The sequence below is a fragment of the Otolemur garnettii genome, unplaced genomic scaffold (assembly GCF_000181295.1).
Source record: "Otolemur garnettii isolate 467f Iridium unplaced genomic scaffold, OtoGar3 scaffold00090, whole genome shotgun sequence".
NCBI classification, from domain to species: Eukaryota; Metazoa; Chordata; class Mammalia; order Primates; family Galagidae; genus Otolemur; species Otolemur garnettii.
The window spans coordinates 8,051,042-8,072,442 of NW_003852485.1; the positions used below are offsets into that span (position 1 = coordinate 8,051,042).

Genomic DNA, 21,401 nt, shown 5'->3' on the forward strand with positions numbered 1-21,401 from the left:
TAACCAGGGGCATCAGCTTGAGGCTCTGTTTCAAAAAAAAGAATTAAGGAAAAGCTTTATATGCCAATATGGAAAGCTCTTGAAACTAAAGATGCAGAACTATGCATATAGTTTATGAACACATATGTAAAAAAAAAAAAAAAGGTTAAATATCTATGTTGATACATTCTGATTAATGTATTTAAAAATCTCTAGACTTGAAATAAAGAAATAGCAATTACTCATGAGAAGTGGAAACCAGACATAGGGGAAAGAAAAGGAATGAAGGAAAATGCTTTACTATATATCTTCTTATAATTAAAAATTTCTGAAAATGACTGTATGGCCTTTCAAAAATAAATTGTTAAAAATCACCTGTACCCAGTTAGTACATAGGTAACCACATATTTCTATGGAAAAACAACTAGGAAATGGGCCATTCATCAATCATGAGGGAAGTAGGCACTAAAGATACTTCAAAAACAAGTGTGAAATAAAAGTTGGGAAAAAAGAGTTAAAATTGAGACCTTCTTACCCAGACATCCATAATGACAATACACTTTGGAGGTCTCATCTTTTTCTAGCAGATTTTCCCTGAGACTTTGCCCTATTACAGCAGTCTTAGATTGATTCTAGCATAATACCAAGAATGAGGGTATTCACACCAATTTTAATCCAAATTTAGCATGTCCATTTTATCTCTATAGTTGTTGGCCACTTTTTGTGGGAGGTAAATTAATCAGAAATTAAATTTCCAAGTCAGTCAAATGTAGGCATAGTTATTTCACAATTAAATGTGGGTGAAGTGATAGCTTAGGCCAAAGTAAATAAGTAACCCTTAATCCACAAACTGACCTATAATAATCAAAGTATGAAATTATTAATACTTATGAAATTAATAATTGAAGTATGAAATTAATATTATTATACTTCCCTGGCAAGAAGGACCATCCTCAATTTGTGATGATAAAACCCTGCCACCAGCATAAATGCTAATTACTCATTGGCTATGGAAGGAAGATATTAGAAGTTCCCTGTTCAGAGATACAGGTGTCCATAATTTACTCACAGGAATCATTAGCTTTACAATTCTGTTCATTTTCCAAGATATACCCTTCTTCACAGAAGCACCGGATATGGCCGTGTCGGTTTTCACACTTCTGGTCACAAATTCCCCATATCTGGCAATCATCAAACTCTGTCACATGAGAAACACACATTTATAATCACGTTTACTAGCATTTCTTGAGCTTGACAAAAATCCTGGATAAGAAGGCCAAGAATATGGTATTGTTCATGTATGTCTAAATAGAGCCTTCTGAGATAGGCCCAGCACCTAGGCATACAATAGAAAATCAGAACAGCCATCTTCATTCAAAAGAACAAGCATTTAAATCCTTTTTTAAATTCTACTGAAAAATAATTTTATAGAAGATGCACAACATCACTTGAATTCATAATCCTGTGACATTGTATTTCATTTACTAATGCTGGTTTATAGAATAAATGAATTTTGGTATAAATGCTTCCCTTTACAACTCGGTTTTCCAAAATGGAAGCCACTGACCCTCTGTACCTATATAAACATATATTTAGATTAATTAAAATTAAATTAACAATTCAGTGTCCCTATCACACTTGACACAGTGCAAGCGCTCAGTAGATATCTAGTGCTCATATATCAGAAAGCAAAGATAAAGAACACACCACTGCAGAAACTTCCACTGGACAGCACTATTTCAGAATAAAGTAAGACCTGCCACATATTCACCTCTCAAAAAGATTCAAATCTAACTGCAATAAACTGTTTGGGAAGATCTGTTTATGCAGCTGTTCCTCTGGGTGCCAGAAGATCATAACCAAACTTAAGTTAAAATTATTTTCAAGACAAGAAAAATGTCTTCTCTTCTACTTATTCATTAACTGATTATTCATTCATTTAATACGTGTTTATTTAAAGACCCTTACATGACAGAGCAACTAAAAATAGAAAAACTAACCTGGGGTTATGGCAGATGTCTATAGTCTCAGCTACTATGGAGGCTAAGGCAAGAGAATTGCTTAAGCCCAAGAGTTGAGGTTGCTATGAGTTATGATGCCACAGCACTCTACCCAGGGCTACAGAGTGAAACTGTCTTAAAAAAAAAAAAAAAAAAGCCAGGTGGGGTGGCTCGCGACTTATAATCCTTGCACTCTGGGAGGCTGTGGCAGGTAGATCACTGGAACTCAGTAGTTAGAGACCAGCCTGAGCCACAGCAAGACCCTATCCCTAAAAACAGGTGGGGGGAGGAAGGGGGGTCAGCACCTGTAGCTCAGTGGTTAGGGTGCTGGCCACATGCACCAGCGCTGGTGGGTTCAAACCCAGCCCAGGCATGCTAAACAAAAAAAAATAGCCAGGCGTTGTGGCAGGTGCCTGTAGCCCCAGTGACTAGGGAGATGAGACAAGAGAATCACTTGAGTCCAAGAGTCTGAGGTCGCTGTGAGCTGTGACACCACAGCACCCTACCAAGGACTACTCTGTGAGACTCTGTCTCAAAAAAAAAAAAATACTCTAAATGAGTATATGAAATCACTGTCACTTTTAATGACAGAATAAGACTGCATCATTTAGATCACTACAGAGAAAAATGAAGAATAACATCCATCTTCAGCCAAAGTGAAGACAAGAAAAATGAAAGTAAAATTGAGCTTTCTGTGAAAGTAGGAAAGATGGTGAAAACAATATAAAACACTGAAATGCCACTTTACAATCCCCTTTCACTCCAATACTGTTATCCATTTTTCTTTCCTCTTTATTCTTTGTCTCTTCCTACCAACAAATACTGCAAAACCTCTTTTTAGCTTAGATGCCCTTGGATACCCTCTGATCCATCTGGCTATGTGAGAAACCCTACTACACTGAATGACCTCTCTGCCCTCACTGTGCACCACGATGTCATTCTGTCAACAAACAGCATGTCCCGTCAATCAGAAACAATGAGCCTGGCAAACCGCTTTAGCAGGCTGCAGAGGTTCCACTGCCAGGTCAAGACTACCAGGGGCAGATGAATGGTAGAAAGACAAAGATTTCATGTCAGAATTGCTCAATGTTATTCTTGATGACCACCTAGGTATTCCCTGTGGAGCCACATCTTAGATAACAAATGTTTCATAGGTTTCTAACATCTGAAGCCTTTGGGCTGTGCAGAGGGTTATAGCCATACATAGAGTACTTGTTGAATTGAAATGCCTGAGAGAGAAAACTAAAGCAATTCTCCGAAAATTTTAGCTCGGGTGAAACAAGTATAACTGGTTTCATAACGTCACACAACATGTATTTAAGTTCTATTTTCAAAGACAGAAAAATATAGCCTTCTTTGAAACAAATGTAAAATAAATGTTAACCCAGCTTCAAAAATCGGGAGCAAATGGCACATTCTTGAAGGACCTGGAAGGTCACAGAAAAGGTCTCACAGGCAGCAGGGGGCCTCGTATTCACAAAACCCCTCCAATATAGACTTTTGAGATTATCTCCAAATGAGGTTGTTTGTATTGAAGTCCCAGAAACATAATGGGAAGATTGAAAGAAGATGTCTATTGTGGAACTTAAAACTAGTCCTGAATATCGGATCACACTGTGATACAAACTGAATGTGTTCTCTAAATCCGGAAACTGTCTTTTGCATAACATTGCAATTTTCTATATCATATTCATTGCTGAGTTAAACGGAAACTTTTATAAATCAAGAACCTTGTTGTGACATGCTCTTACTTCTTAAGGGGGGGGGCAAAATAAATGGCTGGGACCTCTGATATTCAAGAGGCCCACTTGGAAGTAGAACCCAAGGTTTATAGAAAAGATAGAAAATGTGCTATCTGGGCTTCAGGGTGGGAAAAATTACTGAGAGTAAGTTGTAGAGCATCACAAGACAGAACTAGGAACTCAGAGAGAACATAACACGTTTACTGAATAGACTGCACAGCTGGTCAAGTTTCAACTGCAGGATAGCCCAGCCTCTTCTAAGGGGGTTGAGAAAGGAAAAAGAGAGAAACATGGAGATATAATATTCAAAAGTTGCTTCTGGTATTTCTTTTGGAATTCCTTTTTGACTAAGAGAAAAGGGAGATTCCTAAAGAACTAAAAGGCTAGATGGAGACAAGATTGGGAGCTGGTACTTGGGAGGGCAAGAGAATTGCTAAAGGAAGAAAAAAAAATTAAAAAAAAAAAACTTCAAACTAAGATGAGTGAAAGCCAGTTGAAATTGAAAGCAAAATTAAAAAAAAAAAAAAAAAAAAACAATGATTGGGAGTTGCGTGGCAGTAAAGGGGGACAGAGGAGCCTGACATTAGCCAAAGAAAAGGAAGCAGCCTCACACTGAGGAGCACCAGCCCTCACAGGCACCAGGAAGCACAGGGAGGGGCTCCAAAGTCAGAGAGCCACCTCAACCAATAAGGAGTGTGAAAAGTATTCGGAGGGCGGTGCCTGTGGCTCAAAGTAGTAGGGCAACAGCCCCATATGCCAGAGGTGGTAGGTTCAAACCCAGCCCCGGCCAAAATATATATATATATATAGTATAAAAGTATTTGTAAATGACCACAACACATCCCCAAGGTAATGATTATAGTAACAATAATAAAACACAGAAAGTATCCTGCAAAGCCAGGCATTGTGGCAGGTGCCTGTAGTCCCAGCTACTTGGGAGCTGAGGCAGGAGAATTGCTTGAGCCCAAGAGTTTGAAGTTGCTGTGACCTGTGACACTACAGCACTCTACCCAGGGTGACAGCTTGAGACTCTGCCTCAAAGGAAAAAAAAGAATGTGTCCTGCAATCTCATTTAAGGTCAGTTTCAGATCATAACATTTTATTTATAAAATATTTCCAAGTGTCATTAAAAAAAAGATAGTGACTTCACATCTTTGTAATATCCTGGATGGAGCTGAAACACATTCTTCTTAGTAAAGTATCACAAGAATGGAAAAGCAAATATCCAATGTACTCAATACTAATACAAAGCCAGTAGACAATTCAGTGCATGCCCAATTAGGAGGAAAACTCATTTCAGTTCAAGCTGGGGGGAGAGGTAATGAGAACCCGAGAGGGGGTTGGGGTGCTCTTACTGGATGGGCACAGGGTGGGGGTGTTAGCACACCTTTTTTGTGTGAGACATAAACATGACATGAACTTTACCTAACAAAACCAAATATTTTGACCTGGTTGCTTGTACGCTCACATTAACTTGAAATAAATTTCAAAAATATACATTTCGAAGTGATTAGAAATTTATAGGCTTTTAAAAATAATTCATAATTCTCTGAGTCTCCAGGATCCCTCAGGCTGACTTGGATAAAATACTTATCTTAACTTGTCAAATATAGTCACATAAGAAGAGCAATTACATCATGGGCAAATTTTGGGATATGGTCCTGGTTTAAAAACCAAAAATTACCTACTTTGAACAAAATAAGGACAACCTCAATTGGATTGCTTCATCAGTTATAAAAATTCAGTTGTTCCAGGTCTATGACAGGTACTGAATCCCACAATTATAGTTCTCAATAATGCCAAGTTTAATTTGCAAACCAGAGTTTATTTCTGCTATCAAAACATTTTTATGGCAAGTTATTGAGATCAACCATATTTGATGACGTATAGTTCTGACGGAAGCCATAAGCTGAGACTAAGAACTGAATAACTTCATTAGGTTGACCCAAATTCAACTATTTTTTGCCAAATTATATTAATATTTTAGAAATTATTTCAGAAGACATACTTTTCTGAAAGTGTTTCTTATGCCTGTTATGCTTGTTTTTACCCAGAACACCCTAACAAATCTCAAATTTCTAAGGAATAGCAAAAGAATACAAATATTCTGAGAAAATTCTGAACACCTATGTTATAGAGATCCATAGATGGCTAGAAACAATTTTAATGAATAGCTTCAATTGCCTTCCAGATTCCTTTTCCCAACACCAGGAAAAACAAAGATTTTTTTAAGCCTCAGTGATCACTTTCTGCTAATAAATTTTTTGTACAAATCAGAAAGAAAAAAGAACATTGTTCAAATTCTAAGAAAATGAGAATGGATAATATTTGACCATGTGTAATTCTCCTTCTTAAGGCCCCATCCTAATCACAGTGATTATCAAAAATCTCTCAGCAGGAGGAAACAGTTTTGTAAGTCAGATGGGAGAGATGTGGGGAAATATTTGGTGCAACTTGTTCATACCAGTCACTAGCTGTTCGTTCCAAGATGAGGTAAAAGGAAAATCAGCGGCCAGAGCCAGGAGCAGTGGCTCAGGCCTATAATTTTAGCACTCTGGGAGGCCAGGGCAGGCGGATTGCTTGAGCTCAGGAGTTATGAGATCAGCCTGAGCAAGAGCAAGACTCAGTCTCTTCTAAAAATAGAAAAACTAGCTAGCCAAGCGTTCTGGTAGGCACCTGTAGTCCCAGCTACTCAGGAAGCTGAAGCAAGAGCATTGCCTGAGCCCAAGAGTTTGAGGTTGCTGTGAGATATGATGACACCACAGCACTCTACCCAGGGTGACAGAGAGAGACTGTTTCAAAAAAAAATTAGTGGACTGAATATTCAGCATAGTACAATATGGGCACCGACCCACCAGTATAGTCACCCAAGCAGTGACCCACTGATCCTCTTCTGTGCTAGGTGATAACTTTTTCTTTAGCTGGTGAATCCTTTGAACATTTGCACATCCTGGAAAATAGGCCAGGGGAGCAAGGCAGGGGTGCTCAAGTGTCTCAAAGTGGCAGCTACCTACTAACCTCAGAGAATTTAGTAACCAATATGGCCAGCTGTACCAACCCTGATTCCAAATACACAACAGGAATACCTCCATCATCAGGTAGCAGACAGCTGCCACGTACTAGCCACCACACATCACAAAAACACTTCTTTGCCTTGGGCACCACACAAAAGCTCCTCAGTGTTAAAACTTCAGATTTCCAGGTTTTCTGTGAGGACTATGTTGCTCTTTATTGGGCCAGACCATCACTCCTATCCCCAAGTGCACACTATTTGATGTCAGAGATCATGGAACCCATCAGTGCACTGTGATGAAAGACCAAAACCCCCACGTCACTTACCATCACAAGTACGCATGTCCATGTGGTTGATGACAAAACCTGGGGGACAAAAACATGCCCCTCCACGTGGTGTCTTATGGCACTGGTGTTCACAGTTCAAGGCAGAACATATACTTGTATCTAAAAAGAGAAAAGAATTTTGTTAAATAAATGGTGACCTCTGGCCAAGACCGGTCTCCCTAACAGCTTTTTTCTTCCATAAGTAAAACCTAAGCAAGCAGGACAAAGAGGTACAGAAAAATCTGTCCCCATTCAAACCTTACTGTAATACTATGCAATAAAAGCTCAACATACATTTAAACAAAAGAAAACTCCTTTTCATAGTTCCAGCAATGTGTAAGTATAAGTCATTATGTACATGTTAAATTTATGGAAAAAAATAAGTCATAGGTCTATCTGTGTCTACAAATAAAACTCCAAGTAACCGGACCAAGAATATATCCTGAAAGTGTTAACTGTGATTAGCTTCTAGTGATGGCATTTCAGAAGATTACTTTTTTTGTTTTGGAGACAGAGTCTTACTATATCACCCTCAGTAGAGTGCTGTGGTGTCACAGTTCACAGCAACCTCAAACTCTTGGGCTCAAGTGATTCTCCTGCCTCAGTCTCCCAAGTAACTGAGACTACAGGAGCCCACCACAATGCCCAGTCACTTTTTTATTGCAGTTGTCATTGTTGTTAGCTGACCCGGGCAGGGTTCGAACCTGCCAGCCTGGGTGTATGTGGCCAATGTCCTACCCACTAAGCTGTGGGCGCCACCCTACTTTTCTATATCTGTTAATTTTTATTTTCTAACTTTCACACTATGACTACATATCTCTGTGAATTTTTTGAGATTTTCAAAAGGGCTCCCAAATGAAATGGGGGTGGGGAGATAACACATTGGTTTCTGTCCATTTAAATATTAAGTTCAAGTTTTGTCAGAAAAATAAAAAATAATCTTGAGGGCACAGTAACATGGGCACTTCTAGGCAGCCACTAATTTAGTTAAAGAGTGTGCTACTCATGAAATCAGGGTCATAAATTGTATTTCCTTAAAGGTTAGTCGGCTATCCACAGAGTTGATGGTGGAGGAAATATTCTACAGCCACAAAACAAAAGAGAAAAAAACCTAATTGCAGTCAGTTCTTTTAGTGAGTGTGGTCGTACAAGACATAATTCAACAACACCATTCATAGTCAGCTCAAGTTTATCATAGACAATAACTCAAAGTACATAACCCAGGAACTAGAAGAAAAAAAAATTTTTTTTTTTTTAGTATAGACAGACAAGATATTTTTCCAAAAGTATGAACCAGGGAATGAAATCTGAAGAACACTTTTAGAGTCATCAAAACTGCCACTGAAAAAAGTCTCCCTGTGCATGTTCTGGAAGTGGAGGTTGGGGAGGGCTGCCACGAAATGTTTAAGCTCCTCCATTTTGTGCCTAACGAAGTGATTTGCTTTGGACACTAAGATGTTAGCAAGCATGGCATAATAGAGCCTTACAAGGGCTTGAGCTCTAAAGCTTGTCTTTGCTACCACCATGCAAACAAGCCAAGGCTAGCCGAAGCTGATACTGCAACATCCTGACACATGAATGAGCCAGTATAGGGCCAGAGGAACCACCTAGCCAACCCACTTAACTATAAAAAATATTATAATAAACATTCGTCAGTTTAAACCACTAACTCTTGGGGTAGTTTGTTACACAAATGCAAAGTAATAACATGGTGTATTTGATAATCTGGTCTAGAAAACAGAAATATCTGTCCCTGAAAGCTACCCAGATAAATTTCCATACTCACCACAGAAACTTTCAGTAGTGGTACTGTTTTCATCTTTTCCTCCTGGACAATCTGAAAACCCATCACAAACTTTATCAATTGGGATGCATTGCCCAGATCCTGGGCAAACCCATTGTCTTGGGGCGCAGTTACTTGAACTGTTGCTTTCTGTGGAGGAAAAAAAGAGAAAGAGTTTTACAGGCCACATGAGAGGCAGAGCCAGCTGTTTTGATCAATGGTTAAGAGAAGATATAGACCAAGGAGACAACAGAAATCTACAAATGACCTATATTTTACAATAAACTGGTAGTTTCTAATTCTACAATCAATTTTTATTGAGATTCTAAGGAGTAGCATAATGGAATTATTCCATCCTTTCTGGAGGAGACAGTCCCTATCCAGGTAATAAGAGAAAAAATAAACTATAAGCCTGAATTATCAATAAACGAGATTCATAACCTCCCACGAGAAGATCCAGTTATTTAAGTCCTAAATTATAGAACTAGGAGGGCCACCAACTTAACTCCAGGATTCCTGAGTTTATATTTTGGTTGTTTGACTTATTTTGTTTATTTAGTGAAATGTCAACAATATATGAAAAACTCTTATAGGAAATATAAGAATGAAGACCACTTCCTAGAACATCAAAATACAAAACCAGTAGAACAAGCATCTCCCTTATTCTAACTGGGAATGGAATTGTACAGACAACTTGCTTTATGGTGTTGGTGTTGGTAGCTCCTAAACCACTGGAGGTTATTACTGATGGTATCAGCAGTGTGAAGGGGTGACCTCACCGGCAATTTCCTTCTCAGAATCTTTAAACACTTCCCTGGATTGCAGCATTTCCTACACCTAACAAACCCTAGCTCCATCCCCTATGTTCCCAATGTGGCCTCTCTTTCACCACTGTATTGTCAGTGACACATTTGGAAATCAAAATGAAAATTAATTAATTAATTAAAATAAAATAAAATAATCCTGAATTGTTATCAAGGTCCAAAGTCCTTTCTAAAAGTTATAAGGTCTGAGACAAATCACACTTCCCCATATTATTTTTCCTCATCGCCCAGCCTACTGTTCTTATATCAGTAAATTTGATTATAATAAAATAGGCAGTCTAAAGGGTTGAAAGTCAGAGTGGGTTACATACAGAGGAGGGACTGTCCTACCTATTTTTTTTTTTTTTTTTAGACAGAGTCTCACACTGTTGCCCTCGGTAGAGTACCGTGGCGTGACAGCTTAAGCGATTCTCTTGCCTCAGCCTCCCAAGTAGCTGGGACTACAGATGCCCACCACAGTGCCCAGCTGGTTTTTCTGTTATTGTTGTCATTGTAGTTTAGCAGGCCCAGGCCAAGATCAAACCCACCAGCCCTGGTGCATATGGCCAGTGCCCTAACCACTGCACCATGGGCGCTGAGCTATCTCCTACCTATTTTGACTTAATGATACTTCAATCTATATTTGAGTTCTGAGTCTTTCTAGGAAAAGTTAGTGGAATCTCCTCCTTCCTCACCCACTAAATGTCTAAACAACTCCTTAATCTCCAGCCAACCCTGAGGATCGTTTGTCATGTAACATTTCTGAATAGGAAAGGAAAAAAAACAAGTTCTGGAAAAGACTTTAAGACAATGCTTTTCAGCTCGGAACATAGCACAGTGGTTATGGCACCAGCCATATACACCGAAGGTGGCAGGTTTGAACCCACCTCAGGCCAGCTAGCCAACAATGACAACTACAACAAAAAATTGCCGGGCATTGTGATGGGCGCCTGTAGTTCCAGCTACTTGGGAGGCTGAGGCAAGAGAATCGCTTAAGAGTTCGTGATTGTCATGAGTTGTGACACCACAGCACTCTACCAAGGGTGACATAGTAAGACTCTGTCAAAAAAAAGAAAGAAAGAAAGAAAGAAAGAAAGAAAGAAAGAAAGAAAGAAAGAAAGAAAGAAAGAAAGAAAATGCTTTTCAACAGGAGTCTCTTCCCCTCCTTACCACATCCATTTTCATCTTCACCGTCTTTACAATCCGCTTGGCCATCACAGACCTGGTTTTGATGAATGCATCGGCCACTGGAGCAAGTGAACTGGCTCCCGTTGCAGGTCTGATAATCTGGAAAGAAGCAACAGCTGCACTCCAAAGACACAAATCACTTGGAAAACATCAAACCACTCACCTTCCTGCCTAAACAGAGCTCCCAGAAACTGAACTTTCTATGTCAACTTAATACCGTTAAATATCTTGATAAAAATGACAAAAAGGAGGAAGAGAAAGACAAAGAAGAGGAGATAACAGCATCTTTGGGTCCAGGAAATGAACTCAAAGTCCAGTCTCTGTTTCTCAAGATTAAAAACAAGATGCAGTGCAATGGCGACTGAGGCCTGGGTGAGGATGCTGCGGACATGCCAATGTCCAACATTCTCTTACTTTACCACAAACGCTGTCATTGCTAGCCTAGGACCAAATGATTCTGAGTCAGTCATTCCACCTATCTCCTTCTCTTTAATATAGTCATTGAAATAAGCCCAGGTTCCAGAATGGAAACGGCATGGCTTATACAAAATTGGGGTGATATTGAAAATATTTAGCACCCTAAGGCATGCGTACCAACCAGTCAAAACAGGTATGAAAAAAAATGATATATTCTAGTAAGTAGAATATTTTCTATTATATTTTTGTGACCCTTTAGGGTCACAAAAAGCTGCCAACTTTTTGGAATTAGTGAAACTCTCACAGGGTCTTCTAACTTTACACATTCCAAAAAAACAAGCTTCAAGATTGAAAGAACAAGAGAGGTTGCCTGCATTGCAAACTACAACATGTAGTAAAATTTAGAACCACTGGTGCTAAGGAGCCTCCTTTCCTTTTCAAGGCCTTCTCTCATTCGACTGTTAAAAAGTTATCAGCCCCATTCCCGACTGTTAAAGTTATCAGCCCCATTCCCAAGGTGTGGGTAACTTGAGAGTCCACTCATGCAAAATACCCTGAGCCATCGTAGACCAAGGGAATAATGCAACTTTCCATCAGCAACTTTTCAACTCTGCACAAATCCTTAGACGATAAAGAAGCCCAAGTCCAGCAATAAGGCCCATGCCATGGTGTCTAAATGATCTTCCAGCTGCATCAACCATTAAATATAGTGACTCTTTCCTTTGGGAAAAAGTGGTACTTTGGTGGGAAAACAAAAGCCCAAACAAAAACCTTCCTAACAACATGACTCAGCATAAGGAAATCACCGTACTGCAATCATGTTCATCACTGCTGTCTTCACAATCTTCCTCATGGTCGCAGACATAGGTCTTTGGGATACATTGCCCATTGTTGCATGCAAACTCATCGCGCAAACAGACGTTAGCTGGGACACAGGGTAAAAAGGGAAAGAAAAGAGAGAATTTAACTGTATTGTAGCCCTTTAATCTCATAGAAAGATTCTATCTCAAGTTTAAAAAGTAATTCTTATTAAGCAGTGGTGTGCTGGTAAATATTTAGTGATCAGTTCTCCACAAGCAAAAAGCTCTGGTTTGTAATGTTTGCCAGCTTTCATGGTATAATTACTACCACTGATGGTGACTTGAAACTACCAAGATTTATTCACTGAACACGGACCTGGGAGGAAATGTGTATGTATGATTGGCTCTCCCAGGACAGTACAAATGAGATCAGCACACCAGTGCCCATCCATATGCATGTCACTTACTGCAGTTCATTTCATCAGAATGGTCTCTGCAATCAACTAGACTGTCACACCTCTGAGAAGTGTTATAGCAAGCTCCATTGGCACAAGTAAGCTGTTCACATCTTGGGTATTCTATTTAAAAAAAAAAAAAAACACACAAAACACAAATAGCAAACAAAGTTCAAAGTTCAGCAAACATTTCTGGGGTAAATACTATATGTAGGCACTACATGGTAAGCATATATTGGTACACAAAAGAGACCCGTTCCCTAACCTCATGGAAAACACAGTTGGATGGGGAGAGACATTAATCAGATAATGATACAAATGGCAAATTATAAACTGGGTTAAGTGTGAACGTGGAAAGCACAGAGAGCTGCTATAAGACTCCTCCCCACCATTGGGGCCTGAGAAAATATCTTCTAACGAAGTGACTTTTGAGCTGACTGTTGAAGAATGAAAAAGAATTTAATTCAGGATGGACCTTTCTTTCACAGAATACAAACAACATCCCAGGAAACTAATATAGCTTCCCACGTGTTTTGGGAAATGAAGGGCCATTTCCCACAGTGGAGGACTGGAAGGAGAAAGCAGGCCTAGAAGTCAGCAGCTATTTACCTTGACAAGCTGCCTATCCTCTCTATGTAGATATCTGCACATTTCGATGTTACACTGCCCAGAGTAGAGGAGCCTAGTAGAGTACTTTGAAAAGCATGGTGTGCTGTACCAGCACACATTACTGTTGCCACATTATGTACATATGGTCACCTCAGTGCTATTCTCTGGACCTGGTTTTCTAGAGGGAATTCAGGGTGTCCCTTATAGGAATAACAAACATGCTATCTATCCCTCTATGAGCTCCTAGACTCAGAACCGTGTCCCTCACTACACCTAACTATAGGCTTCATTCTGTTGGCTTTTTATCTGTTTCCCCCATGACATAATGGAAGCTGCTGAGATCCTGTCCTACTCATTTTAGAAACCCCACCACTTCATACAGGCACTGGGATATTACTCATTACCCCACCACTTCATACAGGTACTGGGATATTACTCATTACCCTACCACTTCATACAGGTACTGGGACTTATTTATTAATAATAAAATGTTCATGAGTGAATATTTTAATTCATTATGCTTTTAAAAATAGTTTGAACTTCTGTCCTTTATGGTCTTCAAACACTTTCCTTCTTACAAGTGGGCTATCTTCCTGGTCTGACTACATTTTTCATTAAAGATTTTTTTTGAGACAGAATCTCACTCTGTTGCCCAGGCTAGAGTTCCATGGCATCAGACTTCTGAGTTCAAGCAATCCTCATGCCTCAGCCTCCCAGTTAGCTAGGATTATAGACACCCAGCACAATACCTGGCTAATTTTTTATTTTTAGTAGACTGGGTCTCACGCTTACCCAGGTTGGTCTCAAATTCCTGAACTCAACAACCCTCTTGCCTCAGCTTCCCAGAGTGCTAGTATTACAATCATGAGCCACCACGCTCAGCCTAAATATTTTTATGATGATTCTTAGATTGTCTTCATATCTTGTTTTAACAGAGGAAAAGGAATGCGCTAGTTAAGATTTCAAAGACCAGATAGCCCAGTCCCACTTTGAGGCTCAATTTTGCATTTGAGAGCCCAATTTGAGGTTTTATAGATATATAAAGATACTTAAGATAATTCTTTGACTTGGTGCCCATAGCTCAGTGGTTAGGGCACTGGCCACATACACCAAGGCTGAGGGGTTTGAACCTGGCCCGGGCCTGCTAAACAACAATGACAACAACAACAACAAAAAATAATAGCCGGGTGTTGTGGCCAGTGTCTATAGTTCCAGCTACTTGGGAGGCTGAATCAAGACAATCGCTTAAGCCCAAGAGTTTGGGGTTGCTGTGAGCTGCGACACCACAGCACTGTACCAAAGCAACATAGTGAGACTTTGTCTCCAAAAAAAGATAATTCTTTGAATAATCCCAGTTTTTTTTAAGCAGAAGGAGTACACAAAATTCAATGCTGAAACTATATTAAACTTATGCCATGTTGATACTCAAACTTTTAAAAAGGTGGACTCTCAAATGATCTTTTCTACTATTTTGCACAGTAAAGGAATAAGCCTAAATTTTCTCATCTCCCAAAGTTCAAAACTAGTTTATTAAGTATCCTTAACTATCCATATTGCCAAAGGTACATATACTCAATCATATATTAAAATGGAAGGTATTTTTAAATAAATAACTAAAATTTTAAATTTTTCCGGAACTTTATAGTCTTATAGTCATCTACAAATAGTCAATGCTTAGGATTACTGCTGTCTCTTCATGACTGAGATGTTACACCTTACAAACACAATATCAGATGGGTCACACAACTCTGTTTATTCAAGAGATGCAAAAGGTCAAGATTCCCTTCCCCATGTGTGCTAGACACTTCCTAAAGTCAGCCTGTCACTCAGCCTTTTAAGAGCAGCAAGTAGGAGAAAAACAAATCAGAGAAAAATCCAGCTCTTTGCAATAGATAAGCTACCTTTCGGGAGGAAAATTTATTTGGCCTTGAATTGCCATTATCTCAGTTAAGGCAAATATCCACCAACAGGACTAAAAGTTTACTTGCATGGTTCATTTCCCCCAACAAACAGCAAGGCCAGCTTGATGTCGGCAGGGAGGGTGTTGCGATTGGCCAGAGGTCAGCAGTTCAACACTCAGAATGACGAATGAACAGCTTTCTTGTCTCCATCCACACTGATAATGAATCTCTCTCAATCAGCAGAGGATGTCCCTCAATCCCTGCACACCTTCCAATCTCTTCTGTGCACAGAGAACCTGAGGTGGGTGTTCATGGGGAAGATCGCGCTGAGTTCTCCAGCTCCTCTAAATACTGTAAATACAGTAGACCACCCAAGGGACTGCAATGAACTGGTCAACATACAGAGGTGGTCAACATAAGGAACCAGGCCTGCTGTACTGGTACATGTATGTGGTGCATGTCTGGTCTGTCAACCATGGAGGTTCTACTGTATTTAGAAATCTGTTCCCAAATGATTTTCCCTCTTTGGAAAAAGATGGACTCACCAATGATCTTTTTCTACCATTTTGTACAGTAAAGGAGTAAGCCTAAATCGTCTCATCTCCCAAAGTTCAAAGTATTAAGTATCCTTAACTATCCATATTGCCAAAGTTCCATATACTCACTCATATATTAAAATGGAAGGTATTTTTAGAGACAACACAGAGAGAACAGCTCCAAGTTGTTGACGCCAAGCAAAGCAAGAGGTGCATGCATTCTACTTCTCTTGGTCAAAATGTTAATTAATGAGTTTCAGTCTACCTCCAAAAACAGGAACCCACAATCCTTCAAGTTTCCAAATCTAAAATCTTATTTTCATGTGTTTGCTTGGAAAGCCTGAGTCTAACCTTAAAGACAGTTTCTTATAAGACAAATCCATGATGTGCTTGAAAGTCCTACAGAATATTAAGTACAAATAGGGCAAGTGCAAGAGGGGAGACACACCAGAACACCAAGAAAACTCTTCCTGCTGAGCTCTGTCTTAATGGAAAGATCAACAAGTACCTATTAAGCAAGCTTCAGACCTTTAAGGTTTCTCCTGCACAAAAATGTGAAAAGACTCTTCCTCACACTACTCCTTCTTTTTCTCTTCTTTATTTTCTCTAAGTTCTAAATAATAATGTTCAGGTTTGTTCCCATCCATATTGGAAACTACCCCAAAACATGGACATAAGATTTTAAAAGGTTTTTTTCTTGGTTATGATTTGTCTGGGAGCAAAAAAATTTCCATGCTATAGTTCTGTTTACATAATCAGAGAGGAAGGTGTAGAAAATAGAGGACCTTATAGACCTCCCGGAATGGAAATCCTTTGCAGCAATGAAAGATAAAAATATAAGGCACTATCCTTTATTATCCTGATGGGAAGATTACAAATACATCTTATTCCCACAAATTGACAAAATGGCCAAAAAGAACATAGAAAAGATAAATGATTGCAGAAAAAGAGAAGGGATCTTAAAGGTAGTTTAAGAAAACTGAAGCCAATATTGGAAACAAACAAACAAACATGAAGTAACTATGATGATACAAGTGCAGCCCAGACACGTGGAACTTTTCAAGGTCTTAGGGTCCTTTGTAAGTTACCCTCTATTACTCATTCTGGGTCCAAGTTAATCCAGTCAAAGCAATGATTCACCAGGAAAGGTTTACCAGTTTGGCCACCAGCTCTTTCTTATGAGAACCACTCACAAAGTAAAGTAAATAATGATTATCATCATCATCAGTAACATGAATACTATGTGCCAGAAACATGTTAAAATACTCAATATGTATAAAATTATTTCATACTTGGCTCTGCACTCATATAGCACAGTGGTTACAGCACTGGCCATATACACCGAGGCTGGCAGGTTCGAACCCAGCCCAGGCCAGCTAAATAACAATGACAACCACAACAAAAAAAATAGCCAGGCATTGTGGCAGGGGCCTGTAGTCCCAGCTACTTGGAAGGCTGAGGCAAGAGAATCACTTAAGCTCAAGAGTTTGAGGTTGCTGTGAACTATGACGCCATGGCACTCTACCGAGGGCAACATAGTAGGACTCTGTCTCAAAAAAAAAAAAAAAATTTTCATTCTTACAACACAATCACTCCCATTTTAAAGATGTGGCACTTGAGGCACAGAGAGGTTAAGGAGGTGGAAAAAGATTACACGACTGATAAAGCTGGATAGCCAGAATACAAGTTCAAGTAGTCTGGCTCCACAATCTATGTCAATAGATATCGATGCAATCACTACAATAGATATAATTACCATTTATGGGCTTCAGAGTGAGTAACAGGAAAAAGTGAAAAATTACAGAAGAATGAGATTAAATGGAACAAGACTAGGACATTTTTCAAAAGAGAATATGAAAAGAAAAGGAAGTAACCCAAGCAAGGACAACGGGATTTCTTTCTTCAAGACAGTTTCCCAACCACTTTCAGAAGGAGGGAGAAGTGAAGCCAAATCCAGTTTCCCACTATGACATATTCCACAACAGACTTTAATCTGGCACAATCTAGGAATTCTGGAAAACCCTACACTAGGAAACAGTTTTCCAGACGGAGTACCAGAACAAACAGGAAAGTCACTATCAAAACACAGACCATAAAGTAGCAAGGACAACCCCCACTCCTGAAGCCTCCACCCCTGGTCAATTTCAAGTCCCTGAGGTAGCTGCCATCCTGGACTAGCAGCAGGGAGGGCAGTAAGAATATACAAGAGAACAACACAAGAGTCTTTGTTTCTTGCCTCTTTCCAGAAAAAAAATTGAAGTGGCTTGCAATTAAAAAAAAAAGCTATACATAATTGGATTTATAAAATGGAAATAGAAATTCAGTACCTTGGAAAGAGAAAGAAAATATAGTCACCCTTCAAGGGCTAGTAGAATGGCACTAATCTCTAGTTTGGTCTGAGTACCTTTCTGGAATCCAAAGCCAAGAGAAAACACATGCTATCTAGTTTTCCTTATCCTTCTGCCTCTTTGGCTAACTGGGTCTTAAGCCCTAAATTCCTCTCTGTGGTGACCTGATCTTACATCTAAATTAAAAATGTGCCCAAGAGCTTGGCGCCTATAGCTCAGTGATTAGGGCACTGGCCACATATACATATACTGGGGCGACCCTGGCCTGCTAAACGACTACAAAAAAAAAAAAGCAGGCACCTATAGTCCCAGCTACTTGGAAGACTAAGGCATAAGAATCATTTAAGCCCAAGAATTTGAGGTTTCTGTGAGCACCTCTACCCAAGGTGACATAGTGAGACTCTGTCTCAGAAAAAAAAAAAAAAAAAAATGTGCCCAATGGAAAAATAAATAGATACATGTAAGTCAAGGAAGAAAAAGGAAAAGAAATATGCCTAATGGGACCAGCCTTCCTCTGGTCTCCACATTCCTAACAGAGAGCTGCTCCAAAGATTCTGGGTCTACAGCACCTCCGTCTTCCCATACACACAACCATCACCAAAACTGCAGCATTGGGAGAGAATGGCATAGTTCTAAGTTCCTAAGAAATAATAATGAAAAATCTCACATAAGTTCTAATACAAAAGTGACTGAGCAATAAGAAGAAAAAAATGTGCAGGAAATTCCCCCAAAGAATAATGCAAAGAAGTAAAATACCTTCTCATGAGTGAGGAAATGTCTATAATGGGCACCATATTTAATGTGATGGATTCTATATAGAAGGAGTTATGGGGCTACATGTTTTCTTTTAGGGTCATACAACACCTTGTTCTTATTCCTATCTCATTCTCATAGTTATTCCCAGGGAACCACCGAGTCAGAATAAACAGATGAAGTCTAACCAAAGAGACAGGAAGACAAGCTGCACCCCAGGATTATGAGAGTGGTCACTTTTCCAGTCACTAGAAATGGTGTGGCTCAGCCCAGTCCCTTGCCAGAAACCTGGCCTTAGGTAATTTGAATACTCATCAACAAAGCATTGCTATGTGAATGTCAGTATGCCCTCAACCAGTTATTCCACAGAGTGCCACCTTTCTCTTGCTTATAATTCCATTCTAATCAACATATTTTTTCATTTGTTTTTGAGACAGAGTCTCACCCTCTGAAGAGTGCCATGCTGTCGCAGCTCACAGCAACCTCCAACTCTTGGGCTTAAGCGATTCTCTTGCCTCAGACTCCCAATTAGCTGGGACTATAGGCACCTGCCACAACACCTGGCTATTTCTTTTTTGTTTTTGCAGTTGTGATTGTTGCTTTAGCTGGCCTAGCCTGGGTTCAAACCCACCAGCCTTGGTGTATGTGACTGGCACCATAGCCTTCAACATATTTATTAAAATCTGATTTCCTAGTATTGTGCTAAAAATTGAATAAGAAGGGAATAAAATTACAAGTGAGGCAGAAATTCTTCTGCTTTTTCTTAAACAATTTACTGAAAAATAATTATTGCACATCTATAGATGCTCTAGGTACTAAATATCAAGCAATGAGATAAAATCCCTGCTCTCATGAAATTTACATTCTATGGAGGGAGGGTATTGGAAAGATCGCCTGTATGGTCTGTCTAACAAGGGTACAAGTGAATTTTTCTAGAACTAGAGTATAAATGTTTTAACACAATAACTAAGTAAATGACACAAAGTCTATGTTAACCAGTTTGATGAAAATATTTCAAATTGTATATGAAAACACTACACTGTACCCCATGTTTGCATTAATGTGCACAGCTATCATTTAATAAAAAAAAGAAAGAAAGAAAGAAATTTACATTCTGTTTGGAAGAGTGGCAAGACAGACATTAATGACCCATAGGAAAAAATAGGAGAGTAAAAGGATAAAGAATGACAGTGGGTGCCTATAATCCTAGCACTCTGAGAGGCCAAGCCTGGTGGATTGCTTGAGCTCACGAGTTCGAGACTAGCCTGAGCAAAAGTGAGACCCCTGTCTCTACTTAAAATAGAAAAAAAAAACTGAGGCCAGAGGATCACTTGAGCCCAAGAGTTGGAAGTTGCTGTGAGCCATGATGTCATGGCATTCTACCCAGGGTGACAGCTTGAGACTGTCTCAAAAAAAAAAAAAAAGAATGACAGTGGGGAGTTCAGTGATGGGGTGACAGTTAAAGAACCATGAGGTTTAGCCAGATGGTAGTCACTTGTGACAAAAACATCTTCAGGAGACTTGTGGAGATGAAGGACTATTTCTAGTGGATTCAAGACAGAAAGACAACTCTATGAAACATTGTTATGAGAGGGAGCACAGTAACTAATAGCTGAGAAGGATCTCAGGACCTTTTTAAAGATGGGGGATATTTATAAGGTGCTTGCATGGCGGAGACTAAATAAAAGAGATTTTTCACTCTTTCCACCAGGTCTCAGGGCTCTGAATCCTACCTCAACCTTGAGAACGCTTCAAAGGTAACGCTTCATGTGATGTGACATGTCAGATGGGGTCAAGAGAGGACAGTAAAGGCAAGGCCCCAATACTGGGCAGCTTGAATGTAGACTCTGTGTAGAGCATGTTCTTGGTGAGCCCTCACTCCGCACAATGACTTTGCCCATTTTCTTTATTTCCCTCCAACTGCTCCCCCAGTTGAGTTTCAGCAATTAAAGATAGAAAGGAAAATGTTTAAATTCTAAAGAACAGAAAGTCAATAGAAATAAAACTTCAGGGACAAAGCAGGCCCAGTTGCAAGCAGACCAAATACTGCTGATTACCAGCAAGAAAGCCTTCATTGTAACAGGGATTTTACCCTTTCTTTGGCATTCCTAAGTAACAAAAGAGAAGTGCTGCGAACCAACCATAATTAGCAATAGTTTTACTTGCACCAGAACCATTCTAATATGGTACTCAATAAAACAGAATAATCTTTTTACTTAACAGGAGAAAAAAAAAACCTGCACTATTTTTGAGCGACTGAAAGTCACTTCAATCTATTAATTGAATGACCTATAATTGCTGCATTGTTCTGATGTTTATCTTAGACTCTGCATGAGTGGTTTTTCCTTGATGCTAATCCCATTAGAAGCAAAATGGGCTGCAGTTTTGAATCGCTCTGTTCCTATAAAAAAGAAAAATTAATTGACAAGCTGTTTAATATCATGTGCCATTTTATAGATGGCCAGATTGAATGATAAAATAACTTAGAAAAAAATGAGCTTTTACTTCACACCTACATGTAACCGAGGGTGCCAAAATAATGTGAACACATTTGAAGGAAGAAAAAAATATATTAAAATTGTAATATTCAAGTCATGTTTGTCTTCTGCAATTTTAAGACACAAAGTACAAGATAACAAACATCATCAGTATATACTGAGTACTACAATTTTAATACAGTCTTCTCCTATCTTAAAATGAGTATTTATATATTGTTGGCACCCTCTTTGTGTGTGTGTGTGTGTGTGT

At 39.2% G+C, this 21,401-nt stretch overlaps 1 protein-coding gene across 1 annotated transcript in view; it reads right to left on the bottom strand.

Annotated features, from left to right (window-relative positions):
• LRP2 (LDL receptor related protein 2) overlaps window positions 1-21,401 on the bottom strand; it is a 198,596-nt gene that overhangs the window by 139,458 nt on the left and 37,737 nt on the right. The window contains exons 5-10 of the mRNA XM_012808457.1: window positions 12,519-12,629; window positions 12,063-12,176; window positions 10,817-10,933; window positions 8,847-8,993; window positions 7,061-7,180; window positions 1,049-1,177 (exon numbers count right to left, since the gene is read on the bottom strand). Of these exons, the coding sequence (XP_012663911.1) occupies window positions 1,049-1,177; window positions 7,061-7,180; window positions 8,847-8,993; window positions 10,817-10,933; window positions 12,063-12,176; window positions 12,519-12,629 (738 nt within the window). The remainder of the gene's footprint in view (window positions 1-1,048; window positions 1,178-7,060; window positions 7,181-8,846; window positions 8,994-10,816; window positions 10,934-12,062; window positions 12,177-12,518; window positions 12,630-21,401) is intronic.